We start from the raw sequence: 18,682 nt of genomic DNA, 5'->3' as shown, positions 1-18,682 counted from the left end.
AAAAAAAGAAGACTTTTAAGGGCAGAAAGATACCAAGCCCAGAAAACACCAGATAGGAATTAATATTGAAGGGAGAGCAGAGGATGATATATCCTAGTACAAGACTACAATGACAAAAACATTAATAAATGAAGTACACCATATGCTAAAAGGTCATGTTAGTTCAAATGAAATGAATGTATATTTAAAGTTTGTGTTAATTCAGTGGCTAGATTGCTTTATGGTTTTCCTGCTGGAGTAAAGATTAACTGATAGAGGTTGATAGGATGTCTACATTTCTTCATTTAGCAAAACGATTTAAACAGAAGGGCTGATGTATCATTGCAAAACCGTGTGCTGTCATTATTTTACCAAGATGTGGAAATGTATGTTTGTACTAGCTTAAAAATCACATCCGTGCTGAAAAAGCCAGCCTTTAACATCAGTCATTACTTATTGTGCAGAGTTGCAAAGACACCCTCTTTTCTTGGTGGTCTAGTGGCCCCTTGCAAGCCAGCAAGACATGTCTGGATATTGAGGCTTTTCTGTATTACTTTGAATAGTCTTGTGTCTAGGTTTCACATGTCCATGGTCTCTGAAAAGTTCTGGCAGGAAATATTGAACTATACTATATGATCTAAAATTCATAAATGCGTAGGAATAGTTCAACCTGTGCTTTCCCTTACAGTATTTGCTGCAATTCTTGAGTAGTGCTCTTAAATCCAACTACCTGGATTTGAAGAACAAAATATGATTTGGAATGTATGTTGCATCTATCAGAAACAGCATGAATCAAACCAAAAACTTATTGCTCTTCTTTAAGGGATTACAGGCAGGAGCTATATGTGTACCCTCTTGGCAGTCCAAGTCAGATTTGCTCTTCAAATCTGGGTTGTTGCTTAGCTGTATAGTACTTTTTTTTTTTAATCTGTTCAATCGTGTCTGATTCTCAGAGACTGCCTGGACAAATCCCTGCAGTTTTCTTGGCAAGGTTTTTTCAGAAGTGTTTTTCCCTTGCTTCCTACCTAGGACTGAGAGAGAGTGACTGGCCCAAGGTCACCCAGCTGGCTTCATGCCTAAGGTGGGACTAGAACTCACAGTCTCCCAGTTTCTAGCCTGGCGCCTTTAACCACTGCACCAGACTGGCTGTACAGTACTGTTATAACTGGCCTGAAATAGAAGAGATAAGAGATTTATTTTTATTTGTCATATTTTTATCACCACCCATCTCCCTCCTGCAGGGATGAGGATGGAAGAGATGGAAGGATTTTCTAGCTTCACCTTCTATTTTATTTACTTCCCTTCAAAAAACACAACTGATAAGTCCTAGCTCTTACAGGAAAAAGATTGAATGTATACTGTATTTTAAAGTTTAGGCACCATGATTCAATGAACTCTTAAGTGAACAGAAGCTAGTGCAAGCTGTACATAGTTCAGAGTTAAACATGACATGTTTTTGCAAATTTCAATCATACTAACTACTTACGTGCTGTTGAAGATTCAAAACGACAAAACAGTGAACCCCGCAGGTGCAGAAATAAGAATACCTTTCAGTCAGTACTTGGTAATCATCTTTTTTTTTCTGTTGGTGTCATGGAGTTTTTGTTTCTTAAGATTTCACTATTTAAATAAATAAAACATACTTTGTTATACTTCCTTTGGTAGGAAAAATGGCCTCTAAATGTTTTCTGTAATCATCTAAGAGTCTTTCTATCCTAGCCTTTAGCATTTTTCCCGCTCTTCTTTGCAGAATTGTCTAGCTCAGAAATATTCTTCAAGAAAACTGGGAAAAATGCCATCATGTGGATATTTAGTTGAATCTATTCTTTTGTTCATCAGCATATTATTTCTTGTGCTATTCGCTGTTGCACAACCTCAGATTATAATATTATTGCTTAAAAGTTGGCAAGATGGTATTCTAGCAGAGATTTTTCATTATCTTGCCTTGAATTCAACAGTTTCAACAATTAAGCCTTTTTAAACAGTGTTTCTCACACTTAAAATTGTTAGCTGGATGTAGTTAGAAATTCTTTTTTGTAAACCTTACTCAGTTTTGTAAGAGTGGATTGCCTTGGTTTTCAAATACTTGGATAGTTGCTTAAAGGAATTCATGGTTATTAAAAATAAAAAGAACAATCACAATCCGAGATTTAGAAGAGTCAGATATTTGTTTACCTCTGAAATTATCTCAGTCTGGCTAATTGTGCCATAGGCATAACGAGTAACAAATTTGGGGCTTTATTGATAGCTTTACAGTATAGTGTTGATTTTTCTTTAAAAAAAAAAGCACTGAATCAATTGTAATGGTGTCCAAACTTCTGCCCCTGCTGTATTCACTGTTTTCTTATTTAAGGGGGGAAAAAACTGCATGTACTTCAGATTTCCAAAAGATACAATGTTTAACTTTGTATCATGCAGAGCTTGTGTCGGCTTATGTTCACCAAGGGATTCACAGAAACATACAATTTGACCAGCAGTGCTTGATTTTTTTTATTTTATTTTTTGCATTCAACTCTAAATAGAATTTCTGCCTTTCTTGCTTTTTGTTACGGGAATTTGAAAGATTAAAATGTCATGTTGATAGACTAAGAGAACATTCTTTTTTAAAATGAGAACTGTACACTTGCTCTATGTTTATGTATATGCCAGGACTAAAAGGAAGTTAAAGAAGAATGTGGGGTAGTGAATGACATATATTTATAAACCTTATCTTGGCTTCCAAGAACTACTTATTTATGGTCGTCCAGTGTATGTCACTTTGATAGCTAGAAGATCAAGTAAATTTGCTGGAACACGGTTTCTAAAGAGAGGAGCAAACTGTGAGGTAATATATATATATATCAGAGTTTTCATCATTGTATGAAAATGTTGCATGAGATGTACTTTGCTATGAGATATATTTTGCTGTGGAGACCCTATCCCACCCCCCAGGTTTGGACTTTGTGGTAACTGTTTTGCCATTTAGGCAACTCTAGAAGAAAATCCAAACCATGCATTTTTCCCCTTATTTTTGGAAAGTGTATATCAAGTAGTCCAAGACAGGCTAGTTTACACTTCATTTGTTTTATTAATAATATGCTAAATCACCTCAAAATTAATCTCTGCATCGGTTATTGTTAGATGCAAAGATTCCATGGTTTTGTATATATGCTGTAATTTTATGATTGCAATGTACGTGCCCACAGAAATGTTCATTTGTGCATTTTAGATTTAAGATTTCTCTGACAAAACACTGACAAATTAATAGAATTTAGACTTTTATCCTTATAAATCCACACAAGCATCAGGGTCAAACTGTTTAATCAGGTTGGAAACCTAGGGATTTATTCAGAACTGCTTGGCTGCCTCCTCCTCCTCCTCCTCATGCCTGGGAATATATTGATATTCATTTGCACAAGTTCATTTCTTAAATATGCATTAAGGTGGAAGGCCTTTTTACCCCTGAGTTTTGGAGATGAGTAATTATGGGATGATACATTTTTTTCCCTATGGGCTATCTCAGTTCTGCTATGGTACTGTCCTTCACTCTTTTCCTCTTCCTTCCAATTGCCCCATGGACACCCCAGATATCCAAGCCCCATAGAGCAATGTGAATAGTATCTAAGAATTGTAGAGATTAAGAATCTATTTTACTAGTGTTAGGGTATCCATCAGCACATCACCAGTTTTGAATCAACTGTATGGATGCAGAACTGAAGTAAAGCTATATTTAATGTCATGACCACCTGCATTACTCCATCAATATCAGTCTATGTTGAAGTGACGTCCTGTTTCTAGTTGCATGGCAAAATACTTTTCAGGGGACCACATGTCATGATTGTGAATGTATAGTTAGATACTTACGAAGCACAGTGTTCTCTTGCACTCATGATATCTGGTTTGGAGTAACTGTGGGTTTAGGAACAGAAGTAAAACTGATTTCAGTGTAGATGAAAGCAAAACTGAAATTAATGAGACATTTTTCCAAAAAAAGTTATTTAGATCTAGAGTTACAGACATTAATGTCAAATGATTAAGACCATGCAATAAATCATAATTGATTTTTTTTTTTGCTATGCTAAAACTAAAACTAGTGTGATAATTGGGTGATACCACTTTTGAAGATGATGCTGATAATTGGAAGTATCATAATGTTACTGCTTTTTTCATACAGGGAGATGTAGCGAATGAAGTAGAAACTGAGCAGATACTTTATGATGCTTCAGTAATGTCATTTTCTGCCGGAAGCTATTCATCTTACGTCCAGGTGCGAGGTTCTGTCCCTCTGTATTGGTCTCAGGACATATCGACTATGATGCCTAAGCCACCAATCACATGTATGTACAAAATATTAATTTGTAGGTTGTGTGCAGATTACGTACTGTTAAATTACTGACTCTTGTGCTTCCAAGCTGTAGTTCCAAGATGGGGAAATAATATTTTGACCAGTCATAGCTAATTGTAGTTACTGGTAAAAGCTTTCTGGTGATAGTGTTAATAATATATACTATGGTTATGCAATCTTTATAACCACATACTGGATAATGGCCATGAAACCTGTGAATATTTTCTAGATAAGGCATTTCAAGACACAGAAAAATATTTTCTAGGAGGTTACCTGCAAGACTATAACAGTCTTGCAGATAACCTCCCAAATGAAGTTTAAACAGGCAGGATCATGTTGTTATATTAGGAACAGAACTTGTGCAGGCAGGTACCATGAGAAGGTTTTTTTAAAAACAGTTTAATATGTTGAATAGTGAGGGAAAGGCTACTCTTTCAAAATGAATGTATTAATCATTTATTTGTCTTTATTGTTAGTAACTTGATATTTAAGAATTCAAGGTTTATATAGGAGGTTTTGGTAGAGTTGAGTGACATCTACACGAATGCTCATAACCCTTTATCTTTATTCATTTATGTAGAATATTTATCATCTTAGGGATTTCAAGGCAGACTACCCTCCCTGAAATACATAGAAGAAAAGAGAAGTGAAATAAAAATATACTTTTAAAATTAAAACAATAATAACCATAATACAATAATGAAAAGGCATAAGTATTTTTTTACAGTGGGTGATAGGGTACAGGCAGGTTGTAACTTTTAAATCCAGTATACAAGAATAAAAAGCCAGGTCTTCATTTATTACCAAAATGTGGCTACTTTTGATGCCAGTCTGGTCTCCAGGGGAAGCAGGACTGCTGCAACAGATAAGACCCTCTCTTACATTGTCACACTTCTTCTAAGCAAATGCACAACAGAAAAATGTATGATTGTAATAAAGTGTTATAAGCTGGGAGGGTGGGTTATTTAAATCTCACTAACAGACCTTCTTCCAAGGGTCCCTCAGTAGAAGATAGTGATAATCTGCCACCAGTTCGCTTGAAATTCCTGACACCTCCTACATTAGGCTGTCCAGCTGTAAAGTTCTTAGCCTTTTCACTAAAGACTTCTTCCTTCAGCCCAGCTTCAGGAGAAGAGAAAGGAAGATGCTCTGGCTCTTCCTTCCCAAAGCCTATAAATATAGAACAAGAACAAAACTATTGGCAAATATCTTGAAAGCAGAAAAGCTAAGTGTGCCTGTTTACAGATCCCATCTTCTTAATGACAATATGATTGAATGATGAAGATGCTAAATAGATTACACTGGTTATGTGATTGCCTAGATTATATTTTATGGGAAATAAAAGATGAACTCTGCTTATTCAGGGCTCTTAGCATTCACTAGAAGTGAATAATGTAATTGTAAACAAGGGTTATGAAATAAGATATAGAAGAACTGTATATTGCAATTTGTCAACATATTTTTAAAGCATAGTTTAAAAGTTTGCTAAATGAAAATGACTGGATCGAGAGTATTTAATAAGTATTATCCACTGCAGGGATGGGGGTGGTAGTGTTTGATCAACAGAGCCATGACAGTTTTTTTAGAAGTTTGACACTGTTCAATAATATATAAATAATTTAGTTAACTGGCTGTTAAAAATATATTCTTATCTTTACCACCTATCACTTATGTAGAAGAATTCATGCTGCTTGCTTCTTTCTGTATGCTGCTTAGGTTAATAGCACAGAACTTAAAAGACATATTAGACACTGAAAAGACATGAAACTATTGCTGCTTTGTTGTCTTTTTTGCTCTCAAATAGAAAAGATAAGTAGAATTGTGTTGTTGCATTACGGATTTCTTTGACCTATCTCAACCAGTTATATAAGATGGAGCCAGAGGATGGAAAATATGATGAGAAATCATGGATTGTATGTTTTAAAACTCATCAAAAAAGAAAGTAAAAAGACAGTTGTATCCAAGTAGTATCACTTCATTGATCCAGCAAAACTTCAGATAGTGAAATTAAGAGTGATTTCCTTCTTTTCCCTTTATCCCATCTACACTGCCCAGTTAGTTAAGCTTTTTGAACAACATAGTAAATGGTACAGAAAGCTGTAGAAAGGAGCAAAAATCATGGTTGCAGTTTGATATGAAAGTGGATCAAACCATTCTATCAGCAAAATGATAGTACTATAAGTGAATGCAATCCATTATTTCTTCAGTTTTTTCTTGATGAGATCACAGAGTTGTTAGGTAAAACTGAAAGGGCGAGTACTACATATATGCCATACTGAACACCAGGAGAAAGAGCAGAACATAAATGCAAGAGATAAAGTCATGGTGAAGTGGGAACTCTGTTTCTGTTATAAGGTCATGCTCATTCATCTAATTACAGCTAATTCTGAATCAAGTCTTTTATATATACTGCTGTGCAGCAAAAGTGGATCTGAAACCAGAGTACCCCTCTGCACTGAATTCTTTCCAGTATTCCATCATTGGTGGCCTAGTGAGTTGTTGGGAAGTATTTGCTCAACATGCATCTCTCAATATTTTTTTTGTAGCATTTTTGTCAATCTTATTATTTTTCTTTTTTGTGTTATCATTTCACAGAAGAACTTCCCATATAGCAGTATGAGCAGTTCATGTGTGTGGGTGGGAGATCTCTTAACTTTCCAGATTTAGAAAACTTTATTAGATGAGAGGAAAAGAATATCATCTGTCCTGAAAATAAACTCAAATGGCTTTTCATCTACTTCGTAGTTTCAATGAAGATGGCTAAACATGAAAGGTATAGTATATTAACTCCTGATAAGATCGTAGAACACTGTTCATCTAGTATTAATTGCTCTTTTTCTAGTGGATCAGGCAGACCCATTTGCTCATGTAGCTGCTCTTCACTTTGATCAAATGCTCCAGAGATTTGGCTCTCCAATCATCATTTTGAATCTTGTGAAGGTAAACCATTGGTTCTTAATTTATGTGCACAATGTTTATATTTTTTGCTTGTGTTAATTCCTAAGTGTTGTCAGTTCTTGGAGAGGGACCATAAAGACCAAGATCTTGGCATTCAGAAAAAGCAGGTTAAATTATATATCTTATTGAACCATTTTAAGTTGTTACGAAGGACTGTTACTGTATTTGGGATCAAGATTGCTGCCAATTTCCTGTTGAATTTTCAGATAAGTCTTGATGATTTTATGAAATATTTTTCCTTTATAACTTTAATATTTGTTTAGCATATTCTAATTATTACTTTTACCAATCTCCTTGAACACTTCTTAAGGCTGGCTATAAACTGTATTTGTTGAAGGTATTATTGTCTGTGTAGAAAGGTTGTGTTTGTTTCTCTTCCAATCCATGTAGCATTCCCATGGAAAGCTGCTACGAAAATTCTTTGGCATTTCAGAGACAAGTTCTCAGGGCTGTGCTTTCCTTTTGAGGTGCTATGTTTTGAATTGTAACTTGCCAGGGAGTATAATCAATTATTTCCTTTGAAACAGAGTTTAAAATATTTTAGTGATTTGATGCAATATTGTATGTGATCGAGAATTTCTGTCATCTTAAGGATTTCAGCTATGTCTTTTCATATGTGGAAACTGAGTACATTAATACATATTAAAACATAATTTCTAATGTTTGTCTATTTTCAAACAGATGGTAGAAATCAGTCCTTATAACAGACTTCTTGTTTCTTCTAAACACTTTGTAGGAAATAGATTTCCTAAGAATCCACAGTTAGCATATGTGTGTATCCTACATACCAGCTTCAGAACTCAATGAGGATTTTAGCAAATGATCTATGGATATATCACTTCCTAGGCACTGCTGTGAGGAAAGGAGTATCTCTGAGGAAGCATGCAGAGCTAGGGTGAAAAGACCCAAGCCATAATCAGTTTAGAGATAAACCATCATTATCCCACTCTTTGGGGATACAGATGAGGGGAAGAGACATTTTAGCTCTTCAATATAAATTGGATGGAGGGAAAAGAGGATTAAACCAAGCAAAATTTTAAGAAGTTGCCATGAACTTGCTAAAATTGAATTTAGTAATAAGTAATTGTTTATCATTATGGGAACAATCTATAGAGATTCTCAGGTTGGAATACTTCTTCTTCCTATGTTGGAGGAGAAGATTGAAAGTTTTCAGTAATGATCAAAAGAAGATGATGTCAGTTATAATTATGAAATCATAGTTTTCATAGTTGATTTACTAATCTGGTTCCAAAGTTTGTGAAGGCTGATCTCAGTTTATGATTTTAGTATGATGCTAAACTGTCTTCATATGGCTGTACTGAAGGATGGGGGAAGAATAACAGCGTTCAGTGTACACTGTGGCATCTGAATTCTGCCACCAAGGGATCATTAATCCATCAAATTCAACATTTTCTATGCTGATTGGCTATATTTGTGATATAAAATTGAATAATAAATAAATAAATTTCAGCTTGGGTTTTTCTGAGCCCTATCTGGAGATACCAAGATTTGCATGTGACATTCTACTACAAAGAATCTGCTCTAGTCCAGACCTATAGCCCCTCCACCCTTAGGGAGATGTTTTGCAGGTTTCCACTTTATAAGAATATTGCATTCTGTATAGGGGGTACCATTTCCAGTAGCCAACTGGCAAGCCTTAAATTTGGCATTCTAATAGAATTAGCCCACATTATTTATGTAATATGTTTATTTTAGAGCACTGTGTATGGCAGTATTTTACATTTGTGATTCTATGAACTTGTTGTTGTTGTTTATTCGTTTAGTCGCTTCCGACTCTTCGTGACTTCATGGACCAGCCCACGCCAGAGCCTCCTGTCGGTCGTCAACACCCCCAGCTCCCCCAGGGATGAATCCGTCACCCCTAGAATATCATCCATCCATCTTGCCCTTGGTCGGCCCCTCTTCCTTTTGCCTTCCACTCTCCCTAGCATCAGCACCTTCTCCAGGCTGTCCTGTCTTCTCATTATGTGGCCAAAGTATTTCAGTTTTGCCTTTAATATCATTCCCTCAAGTGAGCAGTCTGGCTTTATTTCCTGGAGGATGGACTGGTTTGATCTTCTGGCAGTCCAAGGCACTCTCAGAATTTTCCTCCAACACCACAGTTCAAAAGCATCGATCTTCCTTCTTTCAGCCTTCTTTATGGTCCAGCTCTCACAGCCATATGTTGCTACGGGGAACACCATTGCTTTAACTATGTGGACCTTTGTTGTCAGTGTGATGTCTCTGCTCTTAACTATTTTATCGAGATTTGTCATTGCTCTTCTCCCTAGGATTAAGCTTCTTCTGATTTCCTGACTGCAGTCAGCATCTGCAGTAATCTTTGCACCTAGCAATACAAAGTCTTTCACTGCTTCTACATTTTCTCCCTCTATTTGCCAGTTATCAATCAAGCTGGTTGCCATAATCTTGGTTGTTTTGAGGTTTAGCTGCAAGCCAGCTTTTGCACTTTCTTTTTTCACCTTCATCATAAGGCTCCTCAGTTCCTCTTCACTTTCAGCCATCAGTGAACTTGTACTAGAACTGAATTGGCATAATATTAATATCAAAAATAATGTTGAAGTGCAAGAGTTTTCAGCCTGTTTCAACTCTGCCAACCCTTGAAGCAAAAATGTGTCTAAAACTGTTTCATTAATAAGTTTAAATATCCTAACTTTTCTTTTCTCAGCAACCACTGAACAGTAATCTTAGGCACATAATGTTTTTTTTTTCATTTTCTTTCTCACCCTGTTTAATTTACAGGCTAGCCCTTTGATCACTTTAGAACATAAATTAGTCATTGAGAATGACACAGTGGGAAGAAAGCCAAGCAAATAATTCATTTTCGCTTGCTTTGTTGCAGGATTCTTACAGAACAGCTGCTCAAGATCCAATCTGACATTCCAAAAAGCCATTTATCTAACAGGATATGCAAGTTCTGTAGGAGTTTTTGAATGCTACTCTTGCTCATACCCTGTCAGCTTTACTAGTGGCTGAGCCAGGGAGAAAAAAGATTAGTATTGGTATGTCTAAACACTATACAACCAAGTTACACAGGTACATGAGGTGAGGTTCCTCACTGAGGATTCTAAACAAAGTACAGCTGAAAGGCGTATAATCTGAGTAGAGGCAAGTATTTTTAGCAGCCAGCTGTTCATAGGGCTTAAGTTCAAACCCAGCAAAGTAACAGAGAAGGATGTAGGAAAGAGGCTAACTTGGTAAGATATCACTCTAGTTACGAAATCATGATGTTAAGGGACTTACACCTTCTGATCATCTATTCTTTCAAATCATTATATTCCTAGGTACATTTACATAACATGGAACAAAGAAAAAATGTAGAAAAAATATTTTAAGAGTGAAGAATTCTGACGCTTTTAAAGAAAGTCTGAAAAACCTTAAACCTGAGATGTGCAAGCTTCTTATAGGAGCTTGGGATGTGGAAAGGAGTGTGTCAGCTATTTGTTATTTATTTTATTTATTTGTCAAACTTCTCTGCCGCCTATCTCGTATACAAGAAGAAAAGCTTCTCCTCTAAGAGGACAGAAGTGGAGAAGATGTGATTTTTATGATCTTTGTCAATTGTTGCTTCCTCTGTGCCCTAGAATCCCTCATGGGATCATTGATACTACAGATAAAATTACTGAGTGCATAGCATATGTGCAGCATTACTTAGTGTGTCATAGCTTATATTAATAGCTAACCAGATAAACATGTTTTCTAGGTGATATAGTAATGGATAGGCATAGCATGCTTAAAGCCAATGGTGGAGTAAGAGATGGTCGATATCAGAGTAGTAATTCACATATGACAGCTTCTAATTTCTGTATTACTGGTAGAGGAAAGCTTGGATTCAGCCCAGGTGCTTTCTATCATAGCTTTTAAGAAACTGGATGAGAAAGGAATAACCTTTCAAATAAGATCAAATGATTATTTAAATAATCAAAACTAGTTCTGGAGATTGCTGGAAAACCAAAAAGTAGCAAATGAAACAGGGTTTCCAGCTAGAAATAAAAAGTTAGTTAAGAGTCTGCTATTTGTGGTAGGAAATAATTAGTGATGATAATCTCTGTAGATCTCTTATTAAGTCTCTGCATATGGTAGCAGCCTGGCTGACTGTGCGCAGAAGCTAAACAGGGCCAAATCTGCTTAATACTTAGAAGGAATCGCCAGGGAATTCCAGGGCTGCAGACTGGACCGGGAAAGTAAAAGATACCCCCCTTCCCATACACATGTTAGCTGCATTCACTACCAAACCCATGAAATCCCCTTATAAGGAAACATTCACAGCAAGCTGAACTGACTCTGAGCTAGGCGACAGGGGGAGGAATCAGTCAGGAATGAGTGGCCCAGTAAACCAAATTGTTTCTATCCACTGACCATTTCTCAAAGATAGTATCGCTGGTATGCTGACCTAGTAGGAAGGGATAAATAATAAGGGCACCCAGACTGGTTTATCAAAACCACTCCAGTGTCATGTTGTAATTTACATTGTGTCTGCCTTTTCCTTTGTCTTGTCTTTGAAATGTAGTAGGCCAAAGGTATATAAGCTGTGGTTCTGCTTTTGCTCAGGGCTACTCAACAAGCTGCCAATGTTTTGCTAGGAGTTCGGTGTACATTGCAGTTGTTTGCATGCTTAATCAATTTATGTTGTATCTTTAAGATGATTTCGTTGTTTTAAGTGAGCCAGGTTTTGGCCACAACAGTTTGGTGCCGTGACTCAGATTGTGTGTTGACTTTTGGTTGTTCTCTAAAAAATGGAATAAAAGAATGTCAGTTGGCAAACCATTTAATTCTATCTGATACAAGCTAGCTTGTCACAACTCTTTGGTTGTTGTGTTCCAGGATCAAAGATCTGTAAAGTTTTTAATTTTTAAGCATTCTCTTTGGAAAAAAGGTCATTTGATTCACAGTTAATCACATGTGTTTAAAATTTAAATAATTTTTGACACAGCACTTTTATATGATGAGTTATGAGGTTGTGGGGGCTAGTTCCCACATTTTACTCTGCAGCCCTGTCCTGATTTGGCCCATTTTTAACTCAGTCTTTCTTCTCCCCTCAGACCAAATTTAGTCCTATTTTGGCTCAGCCTTTTGGCTAAAATCATCTACAGTAGCTGTTTGAATCAGCTTTTGAGCATTATCTTGCTAATGGGCAGACAGATGGATAGACAGAGTTCTGAGCCCCTTAATTGAATTTCCTTTTGCACAATAATGAGTGTTTTAGTGGAGACAGAATGCTGTGGGAGAATTGGAGGAGGAATATAGAAAAGTGGGGAAGGACAAAGAATGGAATAAACTTGAATCTAAACCATTCCCAACATTTTTAGATTTTTTAAAAGATTTTTTTATCCCATCTTTAATATTTTTATAAATAACTCAAGGTGGGGAACATACCTAATACTCCTTCCTTCTCCTATTTTGCCCACAACAACAACTCTGTAAGGTGAGTTGGGCTGAGGGAGAGTGACTGGCCCAAAGTCACCCAGCTGGCTTTCATGCTTAAGGCAGGACTATAACTCACGCTCTCCCAGTTTCTAGCCTGGTGCCTTAACCACTAGACCAAACTGGCTGTCTTTGAACTCACTTGTTTAATCACAAAAGTTCTGTACTGAAAAGGAGGCCTGTACAAAATTTCAAAGAGACACTTGCTTTGATTCAGTCTTTGAAGCACTCCTTCAATGAAACTCCGCTAAATGGTGCTGCAGTGTGTTAACAAAGCCATTTTGTTGGCATTCAGTAATTATCTATGCATATATGTGTGTGCATAGAAGTTACTTCTATTGAAGCAAAGAGGGATGGACTGCCTCCATTAAATTTATTTATGTCTCAGATTTGTACTACCGCCCATCTCCCCCTGAGGAGGGACTCTGAGCACTGAGGAAGAAAACCTGGTTCAGGATGTTGTGGGGCCACTCAGCAATCAGAACTGAGCAGATCAAAGTGGCACTACTTCACACAACTCTACCCTAATGTTTAGTGTTCATGTTGTTAAAGTGTACAAGACAGATAACAATGTAATTTTTTTTTCCAGGAACTGTTCCTTGTTACCTTTGTAATAAATTGCAAATTAACTGTGGATCAGAAGGTTTAGCTTCTTGAATCAGGCTTTTTTAGAGCAATTCCATATGGCAGCCTCAATTGCTTGCCTCCCATGCTGCTCCCAGCTGTTCCTGAAGTGTCTAGTCTAATCTGGACTGCAGTGGTTTGGCAGTTGCCCAGGTTGGTGCTCAATCTGGCCTATGGCCACTGCAAGCCCTGAGGGGCCCTTCCCTTGCTTCTTGTCCTTTGCATCTGTGCAAAGAAGGTGAGCCTTACTTGCTGGCCCCTGTGTGGTGAGTCTACCATTATCTGTCTTCTACTTTGAGAAACTGTTTCCTCCTCACTAGGCCTTCTTCCTTTCCTTTGTTTTTCCAGATGTTTGCATATACTATATGGATGCCTTCATGCCTGCTTTGCACATTTTCTTATTTGTTACTTAACAGAGATCCTTTCTTTCCCTCCCCATTGTCCTACCACTGTTGGTTTGATGCTACAGTGACTAAAGCTAAGGGAGGACACTGTTCCTTTGCTCTACTGAGGGTTGATAGAAACTTTGAGACAACAAAGAACTAATTGTTCAGTTTCATAGAATCATTTGTTCAAGCATTGTTCCAGTGTGCCTATGTTGTAAGTTAAAGACTTTTAAAAAATCAAGAAAATGGGAAATGAACAATTGCAGTAGGTGGAAAATAAAAGAAAGCACACTTCATGTAGCCTAGGCAGAAACTGAACCAGTACTCTCTGGGACTTTATGGTCTTTCTATCATTGGAACAACTGAAAGAAAAAGAAGAAGCTGTTGACTTGCTGAGAAAGTAGCATCCCAGGGTAAAATACAGAGCAGTGACCAGCCACAGGAGAGGATGGGGGGATGGGGGGTGTCAGGCATTATAGCAAAACAAGGCTGGGGATGTCCAGCAGATGAATCATTTGGAGGGACTTAAGACAGCTGATGACAGAAAATGGTTCTTTTGAAGCATAGCTTTAAAATATGGACAGGGGTGCATTTGTAGTGGGGTGGGAGCGGGTGGAGGATTATGTTATTAATTTCTTCACTCAAGAAATTGTAGGTGGCCCATACTAGTGGTGGAGCAAATAGAAAGTGCAGATCCAGCCCTAGTTCTTCTTAGTATTTTGAGGGCACTTTATTCCTGTTCCACATTGTCAACCTACGAATGTACCTCTGTGTTTATGAAAATGTGCAAGCTGGACTTTGTAAATCAATCAGCTAAAATGTAAACAGATTCCCCACTCCACCCCATTTAAAGATAACAGTTTTCAGAAGCTGAGCTTGAGGCTGTTGTAAACAGTATTAGACACAGCTAGTAATAAAATGATTTTGGCTGTTATATTTTTAGATTGAATTAGAGCTATCATGTGTATCTAAGCTCACATGACTGCCATGTGAATCATTATATGCTGTTATTCACAGGGCTTCTGGAGTGTGGCTGAAAATGTGTCTCCCTGTAGGGGCTCAATACTAGAACACTGACATTAACACTTTCCTGTCATTTATGTGTGGAAGAAGGGAATATTATCCTATACATTTGAGCAAACATTGAATCAATTGCCTAATCAAATATAGAGCCTGAGTCTTTATTCTTAGTTAGATAAGTCTTTTAAGATAAATGATTTTTAAACAATGTTTTGCTATTTAGTGTGATACGGAAATAGGAAATAATTAGTGAAGAGCTTTTTCTGGTTATTTGCATATTTATGATTTTCATAGGAAAGAGTTGAACACTATTATGAAGCTTCAGGATTACAGAAACATGAGCTTCAGAACTTGGTACCTACAACATTTTTTATGGGTCAAATATTAATATAAATCTGATTTTTAAAGAATCTGATAAAATAATGAAGTATTCTTGGCAGAAAAATTTCCATGTCTTATTCACTAGGACTATAAAGTTTATAATACAGTATAGTTAGTTGGTTTTATATTAATTAGATATAAATGTTGCTGTTTGAGTTTGGTTTAGGGTGTAGAACTAAAGAATAGTTGGTTACAAATGGAGACAGAAAATGGATATTGGGCAGTTTACATGGACATGCTTTTTCTATTCAGTTGCATTGCCACATGGCAGTGTGTTTCAAAGGATCACAGAACTGAAAGTCTTATTGAGACTGTTTAGTTCAACATCCAGGCGCAATTCAGGAATCCAAATTAAACATCATAGACAAATGGCTGTTTAATTTTTGCTTGAAGACATCCAGTGTAAGGGAGACTGCCAAACTGCTTTTACTGTTAGGAAGTATTTTCCAACATTCAACTGAATGTATCTTTGTGTAACTTAAAACTATTATTCCATGCCTTGCCTCCTGGAACAAGAGATAACATGTCTTGATTTTATTCTGTGGGAATCCTTTCAGATATTTGAAGGATGGCATCATATCTTCTCTCAGTCATCTTTTCTCAAGGCTTAACATACTGTACTCAACTCTAAACGACTCAGGGAGCAAATCCAATACAATATACAAACACAAAGAAGACAATAACTGGAGAACAAAATAACCCATACCATAACAAAACATCCATGCTCCCAACCCAGGATGCTGCTATATGATGGACCATAGTGACCTCTCTTGTTTGTGGAAATATATCTGAAGAATGTATATAAGGCTCCAAAGGTTCACCTTTTTAAGTTGAATAAAATTAGTAGATTTGTTGTTAGTTCTGTATCAGTATAAAGATTCCTGAATGAGTGCCCTGACTAAAGATTGCCCACATTTTGGAAAGGCAAAAACAATTCATACCTTCAGTGCTTCATTATATTTACTAATATATACAGTATGCACTAGTAGTGGTTTTTTTCTCCCTATGAGCTTAAATTACTTAATGTATATATGCCATTTCAGTTAATGCTTTCTTTTTAAGGAACGTGAAAAAAGAAAACATGAAAGGATACTAAGCGAAGAGCTTGTTGCTGCTGTAACTTACCTCAATCAATTTTTACCTCCTGAACATGCTATTGTATACATTCCTTGGGATATGGCCAAATACACAAAGAGGTATGTGGTTGTGTGTTCATTTATAGAGCGTCTGCACAAATAAAACTTGCCCAGATATGCAGCCCTTTTGTTTAGCAGTATTTAGTATGTGCTTATACCTAACTGTAGTACAATATATAAATAAAAAATTAACAATTGTTGTCTAACCTCATGTAATGGTATGAGGGAATGCCCTAGGGGGACAAGGGGAAAAGCCACAGCCAGGGGAACGGTCAGACAAGAGGCAGCTTAGCTCACAAAAGGAATGTGGGCATGGCAAATGTCTCAGAAGGGACCCTCCCTAGTTTCTTGGGGTATAAGGGTGATGGAGAAATATACTTTCAGACTTGCAAGGTTTTGTTAATCTAATTTTTCAATGAATTTGAATTAGCCCATTTGGCCGTGCTTCCTGTCTGGACTACCTCACTAGGCTGATACCTTAGTACTACCACAATTTAAGAGATGTTGGGCACTGCAACTGAAAAAGTTTGTTCTTCTAGCTGTAGAACAAAGAACACAGGCAGTGCCCTGCTAATCCAATCCCTGGCCTGTCTAGTCAAGCAGTCTCTTCTCACAGTGGCCAACCAACTGAACAAGGCAACCCACTAGTCTCCCAGCAGATTGCCTTCAGGTGCAGTCACTCTGCCATCAAGACTAATAGCCATTGATCCCCAGAACTTGCATGACTTGATCCAACCCTTTTTGAAACTCGCCAAGCAGGTAGCCAGAACCACATCTTGTGGTAGCAATTCCAAAGCTGAATTACACATTGTGTAAAAAGTATTTCCTGATTCTCTCAGGACTCAGTGTCATTGGGTGAAGTCTGGTTCTGGTATTTTGGGAAGGAGAAAACAGCTTGTACTTGTCCACTTTATCCACACCATGCATAATCTTGTAACCTTCTCATTTGTCCTCTCTTATTCAACTCCATTCTAGATGAAAAAGCCCCAAATATCATACTCTTTCTGTTGGCAGATGCTGGGAAAGCCTTTAGCCCAGGAGAGGTCAAAAAAAGTCACACACCAAGCATTTCTATAAAAATAATTTATTTACAGAAAGCAAAAACAAAAACAAAACATTTAAAGGACCTAGCTCCCTTTTTGGAGCAAGCCTTGCTGAGCTACATTTCCAGCAGAGAGAAAAAGAAGAAGTGAGAACAAGTCCGGGCAGGTCCTCCCCTCCCCCAGGCTATTTGCATGAAGCACGTGCGAGGAGACAATCTAATACAACCCCTTCACCTGGCCAAAATGATTTGATACAATAGCAGTCTTAATCTATTAGTAGGAAAACCTCAACACTCCCCTTTTTACACTATAGATTAAGTTGCAAACCAATCTTCTCTGACAACTCTTTGTGTCTTGGTACAGGAAGAGGTTTGGTTAAAATATCAGCAATCATGTCTTTTGATTCACAATATTTTAACATTATTTCTCCTTTGCTTATCATATCTTTGATATATTGATATCTAATATCGATATGTTTTGTTCTACTTCTGCAGGCTTCAGATTTTGCCATAGCAATGCAAGCTTGATTATCCTCATAAACAGTTATAGGCTGGTTCACTTCCATGCCTATGTCTTTTAACAAATGTTTAAACCATGTAACCTCATTACAGGTTTGTGTTAGAGAATAAAACTCTGCTTCTGCAGTGGAAAGAGCAACAAGTGTTTGTTTTCTAGAATGCCAGCCTAAGCTAGATCCAGCAAATTGAATTAAAATCCCAGAAGTGGATTTTCTGTCACTGACATCTGCTCCCCAATCAGAATCGGCAAAAGCCTGCAATTTCTCCGTTCCAGAGGCATTTAGCTTCAGGCAATAATTCTTTGTTCCTTGCAAATACCTCATTAACCTCTTCAGTGCTGCTTTTCCAGTAGATGTAGGCTTCTCTACCTGTCTACTTAAAATGGCCACAGAATTTGAGATATCTGGGCGAGAATGATTTGCAATGTACAGTAAACTTCCAATTGCAGATCTATAGTTCTCTGCCTCAGTTAATTGAGTTTCTCCTATATCTTTCTGAAAATCTATTATCATCGGAGTAGAGACTGGTTTACAGTCTTGCATATTAAAATCTTCTAGGAGCTTTTGAATTTTACTACGTTGGTTTAACAGAAAGCTACCATCCTTGTCTCTGTGTACTTCCAAACCTAGGTAATTGGTCACAACTCCAAGGCTTTTTAATATGAAATGGCTTTTCATGCAGGCTTCAAAATCAAGCCTTTGTTTTTCTGTTGATGTGAATAGCAGCAAATCATCAACATAAATGCACAGATACATACAGCCTTGTTTGTCCTTCTTCATATATACACAGGGATCTGCTTTTCCTTTTTCAAAACCAAAATTCTGCAGTTTTTCATCTACTTTTTGGTTCCAGGATCTAGCAGCTTGTTTTA

The 18,682-nt window shown here is 37.1% G+C and overlaps 1 protein-coding gene across 2 annotated transcripts in view; it reads left to right on the top strand.

Moving 5' to 3' along the window:
* The window catches only part of FIG4 (FIG4 phosphoinositide 5-phosphatase), a 104,576-nt gene that overhangs the window by 28,997 nt on the left and 56,897 nt on the right, over positions 1–18,682 (top strand). For both annotated transcript variants that reach the window (XM_063311296.1, XM_063311288.1), the window contains exons 8-11: positions 2,703–2,803; positions 4,133–4,295; positions 7,146–7,243; positions 16,177–16,310. In XM_063311296.1, coding sequence (XP_063167366.1) covers positions 2,703–2,803; positions 4,133–4,295; positions 7,146–7,243; positions 16,177–16,310 — 496 coding nt within the window. The remainder of the gene's footprint in view (positions 1–2,702; positions 2,804–4,132; positions 4,296–7,145; positions 7,244–16,176; positions 16,311–18,682) is intronic.

Source organism: Candoia aspera, chromosome 1, assembly GCF_035149785.1.
Source record: "Candoia aspera isolate rCanAsp1 chromosome 1, rCanAsp1.hap2, whole genome shotgun sequence".
NCBI lineage: Eukaryota > Metazoa > Chordata > Lepidosauria > Squamata > Boidae > Candoia > Candoia aspera.
This window is presented reverse-complemented; position numbering and strand designations above follow the sequence as displayed.